Source organism: Urocitellus parryii, chromosome 5 (assembly GCF_045843805.1).
Source record: "Urocitellus parryii isolate mUroPar1 chromosome 5, mUroPar1.hap1, whole genome shotgun sequence".
Classification (NCBI taxonomy): domain Eukaryota; kingdom Metazoa; phylum Chordata; class Mammalia; order Rodentia; family Sciuridae; genus Urocitellus; species Urocitellus parryii.
In genome coordinates, this window is record NC_135535.1 from 184,687,275 (window position 1) to 184,705,714 (window position 18,440).

Here is an 18,440-nt window from a genome sequence, read left to right on the forward strand (position 1 = left end):
TATTCTTCTTAAAACATTCTTCTCCATGGAGGCTGCCTGCAAGGCCCAGGTTCTACCTGTATCCATCCTGAGGCCTCTCCTTCCCCTCAGCACTCCTTTCCCCAACAGACTCCTGAATCCCTTTCTGCCACATCAGCAATGCATGGATGTGTGCGCCTCACATGCTGCATGTCTAGGGTAAACATGACCACTTTCCTCCAAAACCAGTTACCTCCCTGCAGCCTGTTTTTAACAATGACATGGACCACAGAGCTCCCAGTGGCATAGCACTGAGGTTTTAGAGCCATGGTTACCTCCAGTTAGTTGCTAAATTCTGTCCATCCTGTCTTCACAGTTGTCTTGCAAATCCTTGCCTCTCTTTCCTAAGACCAGTTCCTTATCATGTCATGCCCAGATGTCACCTTCCTGGGATTGTTTTTACATGTCATTTCTGGTTTGAGAAATTACTCATGGCTGGAGACCCTCTAAACCTGGCTCCCACACGTTGGAAGGATGACAGAATAGCAAAAGACACAGGTTTGGGAGACTGAATTCAGACTCTGCTCTAGCTGATGGTGGTGTGATCTTAAGTAAGCTATGTAACCCTGGTCAGCTTGGTTTTCAATCTGCAAAATGAGGATCCCAATAAAGAGGTTGCTGTGAGACTTAACAGGTACATATAAGTAATATAAATTGTGTAATATTAGCACATAATAGATGTTCAATAAGTGGGAAATAACTATTTTAATCATTGCGTCCAAGTTTTCAGCCTTATTTCCTCTTGTCTCTTTTATGTATCCATAAATGGTGTCTGTCAGGTGTAGGTATTAACCCCTGAAGCCTCATGCTCCCCTGGCTCCCCTGCTATACTTCTGCCCTCCTCCAGCTCCTCATACAACACCCTTCCTTCTGCTTGTTGATTCTTCTTAGAATTGTGTTATCTTTCCGGGAAAGAGATTGTAACAATCCTGTAGACCAGACCAGGCCATGGGGATAAGGCCCCTCCTCCTAATGCTAGAAAGTTGGGGAAGGAAGATTTATATTCAAAGAAAGCTGAGTAGCCCAAGAGGATCAGGCAGTCAGTGCCAGAGGATGCAGAGCAAGAACAACCCCCTTATAGGTGAGGGAACTAGGGAAAAAGTGATCAGGTGATGGATTTCATGCATCCACGGGCCTTTCATTGGACCCACAGATGGAGTCCTCAGTCCTGGCCCCTGAGTTGGTCTTTTGCATCATTGAGCCCCAAGTTTTGTAGATCACCAAAAGATAGGCTCATTCCAGCCCCTGATTGTTTGATTTGACCCTTTGCTCCCTGGGGTATGTGGGGAGGGCAATAGTCTTCTCAGCCAGGCTGATAAAGAGGTGATGGAGCCAGTCAGCCAGGTGGAGGCAAGGCTCTGGCTGGTTTGAGAGCAGTGAGTGGGCTCAGGAAGAGGTTGTGCAGGCCTGACATCTGGCAAAGGGACCATGTGGTATCCTTGGAATTCTGGGGTTACCTGTTACCCAGCCATTTCCTGCCTGTTGTCCTTAATTCAGTATGTCGATAAAACATGCCAACTCACCTGGGCTCTGGAGGACTATGATATGCTCCCAGAAGGAAAACCAGCTCCAGAATGCTCTCCAGATTCAGGGAGTTCTGGTACTAGAAAGTGCACATATATGGTTGAGGAGGGAAAGGTAGAAAACCAGTCACCTGGCTCTGTTAATCCCCAGAAGGAGAGAAGACTCTGTGCTCTAATTCTTGCTACCAAAAATCAAGATACAATTCAGATGACACTTGTGGCAGAACAGGAGCAGAGCCTCCGTCCAGAGCTATAGTAGTGTGACCCACAGAGCTGACAGGAGAGAAAACTCATGCAGTTGGTGAGAGAAGGAGTACAAGGAACAGACAGGCAAGGATGGAGCTGAGAAGCTTGGGAGGGCCCCTCTGCCGGGCTGGACTGGTGCTGGTCAGAGCAAGATGAGCATAGGATTCATAATGCTGTTGTGATGCTGTTGCAGGATCATCCGGACCAAAGTTCAGCAACCTTTCCACCCAACGCCGGATGGGGCAGGGACAGGAGTGACCACCCCTGGCCATACCATTGGTAAGAGGGCTCAGGAAATGGGGGAAGCCTGCCTCCCACCCAGGGAAAGCCAGGAAACAAAGACCAGCCCTGGGAACTGCCCCCTCCAGTGAGGTTCAGGACCTGCCATGTTTCCCAAACTCTCCTCTTCTTCATCTCCTAGAGGCTCAGGGTCTCCTAAATAAGATTAGTTCACTGCACTTGGTCTCTGTTCCCACCTGGTACCCTGCCTCAGTCTGTCTGTGTTCTCCTTTTCCTCCTTTCTCACTCTTATGTCAGCATTTTTCTTCTAGCATTTCTTCTTCTTTTTCTTCTTCCTCTCTTCTTCTCTGTCATCTTTTATTTATGTGACTCTATCTCCCTACCTGTCCCTCTTTCTTTCTTGTCTACGTTCTTATTCCATCTTTGTTTTTGCTTTTAATTTTCAAAATTATCCTTTTCTCTTCTCCTCTTTTTTCCTCTCTCTGAGTTTTCCTTTCTCTTCTCTCCTTTCTTCTTCTGCATTTAGCTCTGGATCTTTCCCTCTTCCTCACCTTCCCTCCTAATGGCCTCTTTTCTCTTCACCTGTGTCCCTGATCTCTGTCTCTATCTTATCTACTTTGTAGCTCTCTGCCTCTCTCCAGCCTCCTCAGTTCTCTGCCTGTACTTAGGGTCTTTCATAGACATGGCCCAGGCCTGCCAGAGTACCTCCTGACACTCTCCTGTTCCCGACACACATAGACTGACTCCTTTCTGGCCCACGGACAATTTGTGTTCTTGTGGCCATAGATGAGGTCTGGGGTTTGAGGACTAGGATATGGTTAAATTTTTCCTGCTGCCTCTTTGGCAGCTGTCCTTTTCTTGACCAGCAGGAAGTAGAAAAGGCTGATCCCAGCCCTCCTAGAGTTGGCAGGAACCCTTGTTTTCCAGACCTGGGTTACAGCCTGTGCTAGGAGAGAGGGTGGGGCTGGGCTGGGCCTGAGCTGGTTACTGTGCCCACTAGTCTGTGCCTGAGGGGGAACTGAGGAACTTCTCAAGTGATTTTAACACCAGAGTAACTGGGAAAGAGAACTGAATACTCCTGGGAACCTCAGGACCATCCTGTAACTCCACAGAATCACCCTGCTCTTAGAAAGCCCCAGGCTGTAAATCACAGTTAGTAAAGACTCTGCCCTGGAGACTAAGGAAAATGAGATGGGGTTTGTCTGGAAGGATTTGCCCAGCTCTGGGGATTGGAGGAGCTGTGCCAGAAGGCACCCCAGGAGCTGTGCTTTCTGGAGGGCCACAAGGTACCTTGTAGAGAGTCAGCCTTGGTGATTCCTGGGCCTGTACACCATCCATCCATGCTGGAAAGAGTTTGAGGCACCCACTGAAACCCACAGGTCTGCAGAGAAGGCCTGGGTTGACTACTCACCACTAAAGTTGGACAGAAGTAATAACAACCTGAACTGTATGTGTAATGCATTTCCCCCATTAAACCTCAGAGGAAGAGGGGAATATGGGTTCCTCATCCCTCCTTCTGTCCTCTGCTTCTCTCTGCCCCCAGCCTTGGGGCTTTGGCCTACGATCACGACTGCTATCCTGATGGCATTTCCTCCTTACTCTCGCCCAGTTCCCAGCACGGCCTCCCCTCCTGTTTCCAGCGCCTCCAATGACCCAGTGGGATCCTACTCCATCAATGGGATCCTGGGGATTCCTCGCTCCAATGGTGAGAAGAGGAAACGTGATGAAGGTAGGGAGGAGGGAAGAGGTTTGGCTTCCCCTTCGCATGCTTTGTCCTTGGACTCAGATCTCCGGTTTCTGCCTGGCCTCGCAGCTGCTCTGCTGTGAGATCAGTTTTAGTAGCAAAACCCAGGTCCCCCCACTGCCCTGCTGGCTCCTGGAGAGAGGGAGGGAGGTTACTGGTGGGGCCACCAGCTTAACCATCTGCTCAGCCCCGACTGCCTCACCTTCCGCTGAGACTCACCCCAGCTGTCCCTGTGGGGTTTCAGGAAAGGCATGAACCATTTACCTAGGGAAGGTTTTGGAGGTTGGGGGAACAGTTGGTCTCTGACCCAAGGATGAAAGGCCAGCCTACTTTATCCTCACTTGATCCCAACCCATAAGAAGGTGTGTGGTGATGGCAGGTGCAGCTGACCCTGGTGTCCTTTCTCTGTAACACAGGGACATTGCCTCATTAAAACCACTTGTGTCACTGGACATGGGATCTTTCTTCTTCTCCATGGGAGAAAACACCACTCAACTTTCTTGTTGGCCCTTCCCCTCATGTTCTTGGAGCACTTCAGAAATAGCCAGGCTGTCAGGTTGGGAGTTCAAGGGAAGGGAATAAAGAGAAACAGTAGGGGAAAGAAGGAAGGAAAGAAAGAAGGAAGGAAGGGAGGGAGGGACAGAGTAGTAGGGGTGAGCTTGAAATGAAGTGGCAATAGGGTTCCTTTGGTGACCATCTGGTTTTGTTCTGAAGCACAAGGCCAGGGCACAGGACTGACAGGTCCAGACAAACAGAGAGCCCAGTGTCTCAGGCCTGCTTCCTGCCCCAATTCTCTCATGGTCCTCGCTGGGGAAGTGGTAACCTCTTGGCTTTGGTAGAAGGCAGTAGTTAAAGGAAACTCCCATGAAATTCTGAGACAGAATCCTCCAAAGATGAGCATAAAGGGTGACCATATATATTCCATTAGCCCAAGAAGTCCCAATTTATGTCTTTGTCTCTTCATCTCGACCCAGCAACACCTCCCTTTCTCTCAAGAATGCACTGTTTGGACAGTTTGTCTTGTGGTTACCCCAAGCATAGACAAGCCCTTGAGCGAGTGAAGAATGGGGAAGAGGGACAAAGCTGATATTCCATGGGCCACATCCTGGATTTCCTGGGCCCAGGCAGAGGGAAGAAAGCGTGTGAGGCCGGGCCTCCAGCAGACGGGATGGAGTGTAGAAGAGGCCTAGGCCTGGCAAGACAGTGATGACCTGGTGCTGGCCTCTTTCCAGAAGCCCTAATGGCCTCATTTCACAGGGAAACAGCTTGTCTGGCTCTATTTCTCCTTCTTCCAAAATATCCAAACCCATTTGGCTGCCACGGCCTTTGCCACTCACTAAATTTCATTGTGGTTGTTTTGGCGGCAGCCCCTTATGGGCAGTGGGAGGCAGCGTGAAAGGCCCTAAGTCCCAGCTCTCCCTGGGACTTCCCATACTCAGGTCTTAGCCAAGCTCCCTGGCACCCTGAGTGCTTTGGTAGAATCTGCCTCTCAAACTCTAAGCGTTTCTTTTTAGCTACCAACCCCTGTGTTATTCAGAGTATGAGATGTCCAGGGGCCAGGGAGGCACCACTTCTGTCCACCCTACCCCGTTACCCCCTTGGCCTGAGGTTGGGGGCATGCATGCCCTCTGTGGACATCCCATGAAGAGAGGCTGGAGTAGGAAGGCACTGGCCTGAGGCTTTAGCCACCCAGGGCTAGGCATGGCAGGCCCAGGACAGAGTGCTGTCCTCTCAGAGCAGTTGCTCACATTCATTGTTCTGAGTTAATTTAATTCAGTGAAACTTCCTGCACATCAGCTGCAAGAAAAGCTTGGTGCAGAGGATCCCCAAGTAAAAGAAGATATGATTCTTGTCCTTAAGGAGCTTATTTTCCAGTGGGGCATATAAACACTGAGTCCAAAGAACAGAAAGTTCCATCAGATATGGTGCATGTTGGAGGTCTGGCCACTTGGGAGCTGGGAGCGGGAAGGAGGTGGGGAGGGAGGTCACTGCCAGGTAGGGCTGCTCTTTGAGGAGAGGCCTTGACCATGGCTGAGGAAGATGTTACATACAATGGCAGCCTGAAATTCTATTTAATAGAGCAAACCTTGTCACCAGCAAATGCAGGGCAGCTTTGGCAGGAATGAACAGGCATGAAGGGAAATGATGCAAGGTAAGGCTCGGTAGGTGGGTTCAGGTAGCAGGAGAGCAGGCCAAGCCTGAGCTGTGTAAGGAGGGAGGACCTTTCTCCTGAAAGCAGGAGTAGCCACTGAAGGTGTCTGAGCAGGAATGACAGAAGCACAGCTGGATTTGAGAAACTCCTCTTCCCAGCAATGTGACAGTGATGGTGGCAGGAAGACAGTGAGGAAGCAGTTGAAATCTTCAGGTGAGAGATAATGGGGACCTTGAAGTTTCCTCTTAAACACTTACCTAGCCAGGTGGCAAGAAGGAGCAGAGGCCCTGTCCTTTTTTAGCAGGGGTTCTTTTGTCCTGAATCCCTCTTCTCTTGACCAATCCCAGGCCAGATACAGCTGTCCTTTCCCTGGAGGCCAGGACTGTGAGAGAGGCCAGCTTCTCCTGACCACTGCCCTGCTCTTGATCCATGGGACCCAGGTGGGAAGGGAGAGGAGGGAGAGAAGAGCAAAGGTAGATCTGTGGCAGCCCTCCTCCCCCTCCCCCACTCCTGATGCCTCCAAGCAGCCAGGCCCAGTTTGCATTAGGGAGCAGCTCAGATGATTAAGAATAGGGGAGATAATTATGTGTCAAGATGATGTAGCCCAACTCTGCAGTCAGGCCAAGGTAGCAAAGCAGCTGGCAGGCCGGTCGCAGGAGGCAGCCTCGGGCACAGGCTGCGCAGACACCCAGTATGTCCTTCAGCTCTTGGGCCAATACTGCAGGCGAAAGAGAAACTGACTTGGGGGGCCTGAGGAATGTTGGGATGGGACTGAGGATGCATGTCCAGGGACTAGATCCTAGAGGGAATGGAAGGCCGGGCACATTTCCCTCCAGGAGGACCTTGGATGCCCCTTGCCAAACTGGTTCTCCTTCGGCCTCAGGCACTGTGGCATCTCCCTGAAAGTGGCATATCCTGAGGGCAAGCTGGGTACTTCTCTGCCCTCCAGGAAGCTGCTCCGGTTCCTGCCTCTGGGTACAGTGCGGCCTATTCTTCAGCTCTAACAATGTCACGGTGGTGGGCATTAGCGAGGACAATGACTGCAGCATGTGCTGGCATTAGTGGAGACAATCTCAGCAGTAGTTACTGGTGTTCACAGTGATAATACCCAGAGCGTTATTGGCACTGGCACTCAGAATATGGACAGCATTATTAGTATCTGCAGCAATCATATCCGTGGGGATATTAGTAAAGGACCGATCAGCTGTGACTCTGGGGAAAAGCTGATGGTGACTGTGGGCTGCTTGAGACTCCTTGCCATGTCCTGGCCTGTGGGAGTGTGGAAAAACCCAGATTTTCCCTGGAGAAATGTGCCACTTTAGAAGCTGTGACTCTCCTTCAGGAGTCCAGAAACTCCCAGGAGATAGACAGACCAGAGATAGATGAGGAAGTCATGTCATGAAGTCCCCAGAAGACAGGCTATGCTTCAGTCTAAGAAGGAAGAATCATCATTCAGTACCCTGCTAAAATCCTCACTTCTTAACTAAAATTATGGGTGGGTGCATTAGGTCTGGATTCCCTGGAACTTTGAAGGGACATTGATCTTCTGAAGGTTGTAGCTGGAATACAGAGACGAACTTTTCTATCCATAATCAGCCTAAAAATCCACGTATGGGCTGGGACTGTAGCTCAGCGGTAGAATGTTTACCTAGCAAGCATGAGGCCGTGAGTTCCAACCTCAGCACTGCAGGGGGTGGGGGGGAACCCAAAAACCTGATGCCCTTTGCCTTCTGCTGTGGCCCAGAGCATTGCTGTCCATTGGCAGCCATGTTGAAGCATAGAGCAGTTACATAACTTGTCCAAAAATCCAAATAAAGTCATGGCGAGTCTGTTGATCGGTGTGAGGGAGGTGTGTTGGTGTCATCCTTTGATGTGTGGGATTGCAGGGAGGCTGTGGGTTTGCATTCCATTAATTAGATGCACAATGATTTGTGCAGCTAGGTGGTGCCAAGCTGGTACAGTTGTGCATTTTCAGGCAGGTCAGGTTGTGTGACTACAAATGGCCTAGTCCTGTCACTGCCTTTAATAACTCCCTTCTGATTTGGATGAAGCTGTAACTGAAAGAAGCAGTTTATTTCCTTAGTTAGTTTCCCTCCTATAAGTCCCAAAGAGTGTTGCTCAGGTTAGTCTTGGAACAAAGAAGGGGAATACGTTGTGGAAATGAGCAGCACCTACCCTTGTCTAGGAGCCCTGGATGGAGGCAAGAGAAAGCTGCAAAGATCCACTAGGAAAGAGGGTGCAGGGTGGAGGCCAGCATGCAGCCCAGGAGCTTAGCCTAGATGAGCAGAGTGCTCAGGGGGGAAGATGTGAGTTCTGGGGCGAGCATAGCTTGGCATAAATTTTAGCATCCCTTACTATCAGTGTGACCTTGGGCAAGTCACTTAACATGCATCACCTCAGTTTTCTCCTCTATAAAATGGACATGGTAACAGTTCTTTCTTCACAAGGACTATGGAGAAGATTCCATGAGATCATGGATATAGAGTGTTGCACCAACTCCATATGGGAAGATAGATTGATTTGCATCTGGGAAAGAAAGTCTCGTTATGGGTTTTGATTTCATGGGGAAATGAAGTTGTGTCAGAAAGAAACTGATTTGGACACAGGCTCCATAACCTTGGTGTAGCTTCTTATTACTACGGCAGCCTCTAGCTGATGCTGGATAAGCTAACCTGGATGTGACCAGTGCAGTTGGCCTCACCTGTGTAACTGGGACAACCTTTGTCCATCTCTACCTATTCATTTGCTCTATGGTTACCTGTTGGTGCATATATCATCTTTTAGCCACCACAGGTGTTTTCTATGTATATAAATAAAGACCCTTTTTTCCCCTTAATATGGGGGCATCACTCCCTCTATCCATCTAATATATTTCTGCTCCTACATGCAAATTGATTTATTTACCTTGGAAAAATGTATGCTTGTTTTAGAGACCACATGTAATTTTCCCCACAGTTCATGCAAGTATGAGTCTCTGTGTGTGTGTGTTTTACCTCCTCTGAGATCTTTGGGTGTAAGGAGATATGATATGTCACGTGTTGGGAAGGTATTCAGTTTTCTAGGTAGTGTGCATGCTTAGAGAGAGTACCAGTATAACCATGTGTGTGTCTACCAGCACCAATGACTGAGGAGAGCTCTAAGCTAGGCCTGAATTAGTTGAGTCTCCATGGTCCTGGGCACAGACTTGCAAATAGAGTTTGGCCCATAGAACCCACTCTACATCTGTTGGCAAATGGATGGGGTGTCTTGAGTTTGCCTCCAGGGATGGCTGGGGCCAACCCTAGGGAGACTGAGGCTGGGAACCCTCACCTACTCAGGCTGTGTGGGAGTTGCAGCTCAGAACCCTTGCAGCCCTTTGAAGAGGAGTCTGGTCTTCCAGTCTCAGGGAATGGCCCCCAATCTTCTACCTGCCTGACTTTCAAGATCTCTCAGTGTTTGTCTCTTATTTGCTCTAGTCGAGGTATACACTGATCCTGCCCACATTAGAGGAGGTGGAGGTTTGCATCTGGTCTGGACTTTAAGAGGTATGAGGGCCAGAGGGAACATGGTGTGGGGGTCAAGGGAAATAGCTGGGGGCGGTGGTTAGAGAACATTGAGAAAGTGGGTTCCTAAGGGCAGAGAACAGAAAAGAGGCAGCTGTTCAGGCTTCCACTGGGCACCTAAGAGGCTAACAGAGTCTCAGGGCCTGGATCGGCTTCTGCCGTGGGCCATTGAGGGGGTGTAGGACTAAGGCCCTGGTGGCCTGGAGGGTCAGGCGCTCAGTGCATGGGGGGCAGTTTTTCCAGCCCTTGGAAAAACAAAGAGCAGATCGGGTAGTAAAACAAAAGCAAAGGAGACCTGGAAGCACCTGACAGCCCTAATTCATCACGGCCCAAGTTTTTTCCTGTGTTCCCATTATATTTGTTTGTAAAAGTGGAAATCAATTTTGAAGGTAATTTTCTGGAAAGAATGGAAGGGAGGTGGGAGGGCCGGATAAGGCAGAGATGGTAAAAGGAAAAATTTAGGCCAGGCACAGCCCAGGGGCAGCTCTTGGCAAGGTGAAAGAAAATTGCATATTCAATCTCCATCCATGAATCTCCCTCACTGCTGCCCGCCTCCTGCTTGAAAACAATGAAGGCTTTTTCCCAACGCTGGGCAGGGCCTCAGTATCAGCCTCACTTTAACTTCAGGGTCATTAATTCCCTGATTATTGAAGGAGAAGAGAGGGTTGCAGCATTGTCAATTCCAAAGGCATCCCCCATGTGATCAGGCACTGGCTGGGTGGGGTGGGGGACAGCCAGGGTGAGGTGAGGTGTTGTCTCAGAAGGGGTTGGGGAGAGAGGAAATGGGGGAGCCACCTGGACTGGGGGGGCAGGAAGCCAGGGGGAGGGTGGAAGCAGGCAGTCATTACTGCATACCTCTGTTGTGTTGTTATTGCAAATTAAAAGTAGCATGTTCCACTCCACAGCTATCTTTGGGGAGGGAGGGGCACCAAGGGAGGTGGGGGATCTTATCATTGCTTCTTCAGCAGACCAGCCGTGGTGTCACCGTGTGAGGTGACATTTGAATTTACAATTCCGCTGAGAAAAGCCATTAATTCACAAATTAACATTTCTCCCTCTCCCTCTCTCTTTAACACTCTCTCCCTCTCTCACATGGATGTGCAAGCAATTGAAAAGACAAAGGAAATAGCCTTAAGGAAGAGACTTTACTGCTAGTCTGTCTGTGCTGAGATTGCTCCCCCTGCTTCCAGATAGATAAACCAATTACCTGAGCAGCTCGGCTCCTGGCCGCCCGATCGCCTCCTTTTGTAGGCTGCCTCCATGGCTGGCTTGCGCTCCGTGTATCTCATTAATGGAAACCAGGCATGCCCTGGTCACCAAGCTGTCTTCCCGGCTCTCCCTTGGAGGAGCAGTGGGAGGAGAGTCGGTATCAGAAAAGGCAGGTGAGGAGACCCCAGGAAAGAGGAAAATCTGCCACTGCCCTGCCACCTGGGGGGCCCTGGGTCTTTGGGCGCAGCTTGCTGTGTTGGCCAAGGCTGGTGGAGGAAGTGTGCAGGTGAGCCCTGCTTGGTAGGTGAGCCTGCTCTGAACTGAGAGGGCAAGGCATGGAGTGGGCATTTAGAAACAGAGGCTACAACACTAACCTAAACTCCTGGTGGCCTTTGGTCCCAGTGCAGGGAGCTGATGGAACCAGAGAGGGACCTGAGCTCACCCTGAATGAGAAGAGCTTGGGGAAGTTTTGCTGAGTCTGCACTATTTTAGTGGGATGGGATTCAGCTTGAAGGAGCTGAGAGGTTGCTGAGGAGGGCCCAGGAGACATGATGAGGTTGCACTGTATTGGGTAAACAAAATGAGGTTGCACTGATTTCTTAACCTACACCCAGCACTTGGACACGAATATGTCTGTTTACTGCCTAATACACACACACACACACAGCTGATTTCCTTCTTAGAGAACACAGCAGCCCCCCCTTTATCCACTAGATATGTTTCAGGATCCACAGTGAGTACTTGAAACCAAGGTTAGTACCCAGTCCTACACATACTTTGGTTTTTCTCTATATATACACAGGACAAAGTTTAATTTATAGATAAGGCTCAGTAAGAGATTAACAACAACTAATAATAAAATAGAATAATTGTAGCCATACATTGATACCATGACAGTTAATCTGATAACTGAGACAGCTACTAAGTGACTAACAGGTACAGCATAGATATGCCAAACAAAAGGATGATTCACATACCAGGTGGGACAGAGGGGGCTGCTCAATATTTCATCATGCTACTCAGAAAGGCATGCAATTTAAAACTTATAAATTGTGTATTTCTGGAATTTTCCATTTAATAGACTATACTTGACTGCAGGTAACTGAAACTTTGAAAAGTAAAATTTTGGATAAGTGGGGACTAAGGTGCCTTATGAATTACTGTTAGGATTATATGTCTTCACATGTTCTATACTGCCTAGCACATGTCACAGACCCTGCCCCTATGTGACAGGTCCTATGAAAGTCCAGAAAGGAAAGCTACACAAAGGGAACCATCTATCTAAACAAGCTCCTGAATTTAACTGCATTAACAAAGCTCAGCCTGTGTTCATTTTCCAACTAATATTATAAACCTGGCTAACATCTACTCCAGTTCAAGAAAAAGTTAAGGTTCAAAGGTCAACATTCACTAAGACACCAGAAAAAGAAACCCACTTATGAACACATTCCGTGGTCATGAGTATATCTTTATAGTAACCAGGGAAATTCGACTGGTCATACCTGAGAGGGGAATTTTCCTATCTTAGTTGAATCACATATTCAACTGGGTAATATTGGCCATGAGCCTGTTGAACACACTATGTCACTCTACAGAGGTAGATGTAGAATGCTTTTGGAGGTTATGTTGATGTTCTATTAAGACTTTTACTGAGGGCCCTGTATGCAGGTGACTGTATTTTTCTGTGGGTAAGTACCCAGGTTTAGCCATGGCTGTGTGAGACTGACAGGTTCATGAATTTATCTCTAAAACTGTGCATTTATACCAGAGATCAATCAAATTATCAACTACCTTTGTTTCCCAACTAGTTCATACTACTATGGATAAAGAGTAGGTTGTTTGAGGAAGTATTTTGAGGTTTAGTACAAATAAGCATATATTTTTTCATATAGTGCCAGAAGTCAGAATAGATAGGTGGACCATCCCTAGGAAAAAATGCACAGATGTGTTGTAGAGGGGGTACATGTGTCCCTCCACCCCCAGACACTTGGGCAGGTTCAACACGGGTATTACAAATTCCTCAGCAAAGGCCAGGAGGTTCTCCACCCCGCTGCCCTGTTTGCACCCTCTCATGAGCACCCATCGTGTTAGAATCCGTCTTCACCTCTTGGTCATCCCTTGGCAACTGCCTTCCAGCCCTGCAGGTAGGCATCATTCTCCTTTCCCCTCCTGGCAAGGGCACCAAGCGAGAAATGAGAAATCCGCTGCCTCAGCTCTGCCCTTCTCCCCCAGAGCAGGCTGTGCACACAGGAGGGAGGAGCCAGGCGCAGGGCTGTCCCCCAGGCCCTGCTGCTTGCGGGCTTGCCTCCCAGAGCACCTCCTCCTCTGCGGACCAGTGGGCAGTGAGAAGGGCAGGCAGCTGGCATGAGGACCCCTCGGAAAATGGGTTTGGAGATAATAAAGGGGAAGGGAGACCCCAGGATCACGCCCACCAAAGGAATGGGTCCTGGCAGGCTCCTGAACCACTGAGCCCAGGGAAGGACCCCTTCCCACCCTGCCTTCCTCAGGCCTTCGGACTCTTGGGGACCCTCTCACTCTGCCCTGTGGGGGTAGAAAGGCCAGGAGGGTTGAGGGAGGGTGGGTCCTGGTGCAGGGGCTGGAAGATAGTCATGAGCCTCAGAGCCCGAGTTGCAGCAGAGCCAGTAATTCAAACCATCCTGACCCTTCGGTGAACCCGAACCTGCTGACCTTGACAGCAGCAGACAAGAGAGGCCTCACAAACCTCAACCTGGCAGAGGCCCTGCCTTCTCTCCCTTCCTTTCTTGAAAGCCTATGGCCCAGCCTCCAGGTGGCTCCTCATTTGGCCATCCCCAAGAAATGTCAGCATCCCCTCCCTCCCTGAGACTGCCTGCTTGCTTCAAAGCACCCTTTGTGCTCATCTCCACTGGAGACAGGGTGTAGGCATCTCCTGGGGCCTGTCCAGGACTGCCGTGAGAGTTCTCTTATGAGTGGAGCTCATACCCCTTCTCTGACCCAGGCTTCGTCTTTTCAAGAGGACTGGCTATAGCACGTAATCTGGGTGCACACAGGGTCGGGGATAGAATGTGATGGAGATGTAGTAGACGGGGAGGGAAGACAAGCTGGAGGAAAGCAGCCTCAGGAATCTGCATTAAAGTAAATGCAGTTTATGAAGTTTATGCCTTCTTCCTCGGGAGAACTGGATTCCTTCCAGTAGCCTCTCCGAGGCTGCCAAACAGCTCCTGAAGCAGAAAGTGTGGGCAGGAGAGCAAGCAAGCCAGTGACAGAGGGAGAGATGCGTGGACACCAGCAAGCACACACACACATACATCACCCTAGGCCACAGCAGCCTGAGAAGCCTGGGATGGGAGAATGCAGATGGTGTGTTTAGGAGGAGTGGCTCCAGGAGCTACTTTCCCCCTTCTTCCCTGCCCACCTGCCATCTCTACCCCCTCAGGCAGTGTGGCCATCAGTATGAGTGCTGGGAAGACTGGTGGTGTAGTAAAGCTAAGCTGGGGGCAGTGTGGACCGCCTGGGGTAGCCGGGTCATGGAAGCTGCTCTGGGTGAGAGATGGTCTGGGTGGTCTTAGGGCAATGGGTACAAGCCCTATGTAGGAAAAGGAATCAGAATATTGTACCATTGAAATCAAGTGTGGTGGCACACACCTGTAATCTCAGCTACTTAGGAGTCTGAGGCAGAAGGATTACAAGTTCAAGGGTAGGCTGGCAGCTTCATAAGACCCTGTCTTGACATAAAATTAAAAGGTCTGGGGATGCAACCCAGTGGTAGAGTCCTTCTCTAGCATGATCCAGGCCCTGGGTTCCAACCCCCAGTACCACAAAAAACAAAACCAGAATGTGGTACTCTTGGATCTTCCAGGAACCTCTCTTTTCTCTTAATACTGACCAAGTGGGTATTATGGCTACTGACCAAGTGGGTATTGTGGCTGCTAAGGACAGCCATTGGAGTTTCTTTTAAAGAGAAATAACTTGAGACCTTTTTCCTTTTTCTGAGAATTCAAAGGAAATAAATGACCAACAGGGCTATAGCATGGGAACTCTCAGAGGGACTTGTAAGCAAGTTGGAGGATCTGCCTTTCCAGGCTCTTCTTCCTGTGCATGAGAATATGGGTGTGTGCATGTGTGCACCGGTAATGTGTAAGTGGGCCAGGATCCTTGGCTTTTGAGGAATGGGAATGTGGAAGAGAAAATGACCCAAAGTGAAGTGTGCAGCAAGAGCTTTCTCTCAGGTATGGTACCATCTGTCTCTTGTCCCTGTGGCTTCTGTGAAATGCCTCAACTGGGAACAGACAGTAAGGAGAAGTCTGTCTCCTGCTTCTTCCTGGAGACTTCATGTCTTTCTCTGCTCAGGAGCTGGGACACAGGACTACAGACAGAGAATGAAGGGAAGTGGGAGAGTGAAGGGTGGGCAGAAATTGCTGATCGTGGAGAATGCCCTGGGCAGCCAGGAGATACTAGGCACAGAGGGAGGCAGAAACTGGTGGAGGATAGCCTTGGCCCTTTCTGTCCCCTGCTCTCTCCTCTGCCCTCCCTCCCTCTGCCCTCCCCTCTTCCCTCCACACATCTTTATTGGTTCTGGTAATAGCGTTGATTTGCATGTCAGGCAAAGCCTTGCTACACACACAAAAAGAAAACCCTAGCCGTGGCGGTGTGGCAGTGTCAGCTCTCGCTGTTGTTCGACAGTGTAAAATTAAATTAATAAAGCCCCCAACACAGGAAAACATAACAGGAAATTAATGGCCTTTACTGTCGCTCTGATGCAGTCATTTGCAACCCTGCTTTCCGCACCAAAGACTTCATAAATGCAAGCAGTTTCTCTAAACAAGCATACTTAGGGTGGCCTGGTATGTAATTTTTCGCCTTGCTTGTGTCCTTTGAGCTAACAAAGCCCCCTTCCCTCCTGGCTCCAGAGAGGTTTCTAACTGTTTCTGGCCTGGGCTGGAGCCCAGCTTTGAGGGGGGCAGTGCAGGACCAGATAGGAAGCCCCACCCCCTACTTGCCAGCCCAAGGAGGGCAAAAGGAGATCTGGGGACTCTGCAGACTCTCAGTGAACCCTCCTTGCCCTCCAGCTTTGTGGGCATGCCTGGAGGACTGCACACAGGGTGCTCCCAAGCAGGGAAGTTGATTACCCAGGGACTCCCCTCCCTTTCCTCCCATGAGTCTCTTTTCTCTATCCCACCACCCCTGGGTTCCCTTCCCATTGCCTCTGGCCTTTGTCTCCTCCTCCCCCATCTCTGCTCTCAGCATCTTCCACTATTCCACACATAGGTCACACATTAGGACTGGCTGTGCCTCAGCAGTGGGTAACCTGGGGGCTTTTGGGGAGAGAGAGAGCTAACTTATTCAAAATGGGGAAAGTAGCTCTGCTGGTAAATTTCCTGGACTCTCCCTCTTCCCTACATGAGGGCCCTAATAGTCATTCAGACCATTCTTCTGTCCTCAAATGCATTTCAGACTGAGAACCTTGGCTTTGGAGTGTAAGTTGGTGGAATGTTAAGAACATGTAGTTTTTCTCTTGGGATCTTTGTGTCAGCGTGGGCCTGAGCACCCACTGCGTTTGACTGTGTGCAGGGATCTCAGGAGCTTCCAGTCTACTGGGGACAGGAAATGGCTAGAATAGACAGCAATAAATGGACTCCAGCCTGGGAAGGGCTAAGATTGGGAGGGACCATCTCCAGGGATACCTCCTGCATGGAGAGAGACCAGGGGCTGGGCTGAGAGTGGAAACGAGGTACAGTCTCAGATTCTTGAGGGTCATCAGATCTTACCTGCCCCTTACCATGGAACTCTCCTTTCGGGTAGTTCTGCCTAACAGGCACAGCTCCTGCCTGGATATAAAGCGTAAATGGACAGTTGCTATTGTTTGTAGCTTTGCTGTTATACTGAGCCACTGTGGGATTGAGGGAAGAACACAGGGGTTGGAGTCCAGATGGACTCCACTTCCACTTCCTGTTTGCTTTAGTAACTTCAGCTAATTATATAATCTCAAAATATCAATTTCCTCAAGTACATATAGACCATGAAGTTTGCCACTGAAGTGATAGATGGTGGTCAAGATCTCCATTTGACTTCCTCCCTCCATCCTTCCTTTCCTTCCATTCATTCCACTCTATTTACTGACCACTTTGCCAAGTCCTGTATGGATTTTAGCTTCTCACATGACGTGTTCCTGCCCTTGTGGGAGTTCCTTCACCATCCTAGTTACCCATCTTGGAATTTATTCTTGAAGGTTAAAGTCACTCTTGAAGGAACACTGAACCCTAGAGACAGTTCAACCAATGCCAAGTACAGTGGAACCATTGCCCCTCTCCGTCTGGAGACTCTACATCCATAATGTAGCCTAAGATTACATTCGATTTTTTAGCAGCCGTGTCAGACTCGAGCTCATATTGAGTTCGTGGTCAACTAAAACCTCGAGATCTTTTTCACATCAATTGCTATCAAGCCAGGCCTACCCCATTCTGCCTTGTGTAATTGATTTTTTTTAACCTAAACATAGGGCATTCCATTTATCCCTGTTGAATTTCATCTTGTTGGTTTGGGTTCTTAATTCTACCCGATTAAGGTCATAAGGATGTCTTCTATATCATCACCCAAGTAGTTCCTTTTATTTTCCTTTAGCTATTTTTCCTTGAAAATAAAGGAAAGTGCATGGCCGACCAGTAGATACCTCCCTCCTGGTTGCAATAAATGAATGCTCTAGGTATTACTGAGCCTACCCAATAGCCATTAACCATTTCACTTCTCTTCACCTCGCCCATAAAACTAAGAAGGAGATTCTTTGCAAGATGTTAACAGAATTTCCTTAATCAATCAATAAAAATCAATTTAAGTTGATGAGCAAATGGCCTGCTTTGTAAATCAGTTTACAAAGGTAAATAGAACAGTCTTTGACCTCAAGAAGCTTGTAATCTAGGGAAGCAGATGTGTACTTCATTATACCAGCAGAATGTGGTCAATGCTCTGATTAAGGCTTGAGAGACTGTGATAAATGTTGAGAGAAGGATGAGGGGAAGAAGAGAGAAATTAAAAAAAAAAAAAAACAGTTGCTTCCAATTTGGGGAAAGTCTCAAGGTAGCATTTGATCTTAGCATTGATACCGAGTTAATGTGCCACAACTTAGTGAGTGTGTGCAGGCTCTGGAGTACCAAGTTTTCTTTTTTAGTGCCCACAAATTAGCTGTTTAATAATTTCTTCTAAAAAATATTCAGAGCCTGATACTGAATTTATTGTAGTGTAGTTTGCCTACCCTTACCTTTCCCCATTTCCTGCAAGGCAGGATGGCATTGGGTTTGTCACTGCCTCACTCTTTCATTATCATTTCTTGGCTCAAATATTATCAACAGCAATTTTAGGACCCTATCAGTTCCTCCCAGGGTCCTGACATACAAATGATCTGGGAAAGTTAACTCAATTGGCATGGCTCAGGGTTACCTGCCAGGCCCTCCCACCAGGGCACCAGGACCTTCCTGCTGATTGCCTTTTGAAGATTCAGTCTTTGGTGCAGAAGACAAAGGCAGGTTAGAGATCTAGAAATTCTGCCTCCTCCCTGTCCTCTCTTAGTATTGCCTCTTCCCAAGGACTGAACTTAAACTCATCTTCTTTTCTTGTTCTTTGTCCCATACATAGCAACAAAGGCCCTTTTTTGTTGTCTCATCTTATTCCAAGTTTTTGTCTTCCTGACAGGTGCATGCTACTTTCATGCCATCTTTGGTTTGGTCTCTCCTTTCATCTGTTCTTTTTCGTCTTTTCTTTTTTTTTTTTTTGGTACCAGGGATTGAATCCAG

The 18,440-nt window shown here is 48.7% G+C and overlaps 1 protein-coding gene across 10 annotated transcripts in view; it reads left to right on the top strand.

Annotated features, from left to right (window-relative positions):
- Pax2 (paired box 2) overlaps positions 1-18,440 on the top strand; it is a 78,150-nt gene that overhangs the window by 29,585 nt on the left and 30,125 nt on the right. For 7 of the 10 annotated variants that reach the window (XM_026407919.2, XM_026407918.2, XM_026407915.2 and 4 more), the window contains exons 4-5: positions 1,981-2,066; positions 3,637-3,756. In XM_026407919.2, the coding sequence (XP_026263704.1) occupies positions 1,981-2,066; positions 3,637-3,756 (206 nt within the window). Of the gene's footprint in view, positions 1-1,980; positions 2,067-3,636; positions 3,757-9,378; positions 9,448-18,440 lie in introns of all 10 variants that reach the window. The other 3 variants (XM_026407913.2, XM_026407914.2, XM_077798703.1) reach the window with 1 other exon arrangement.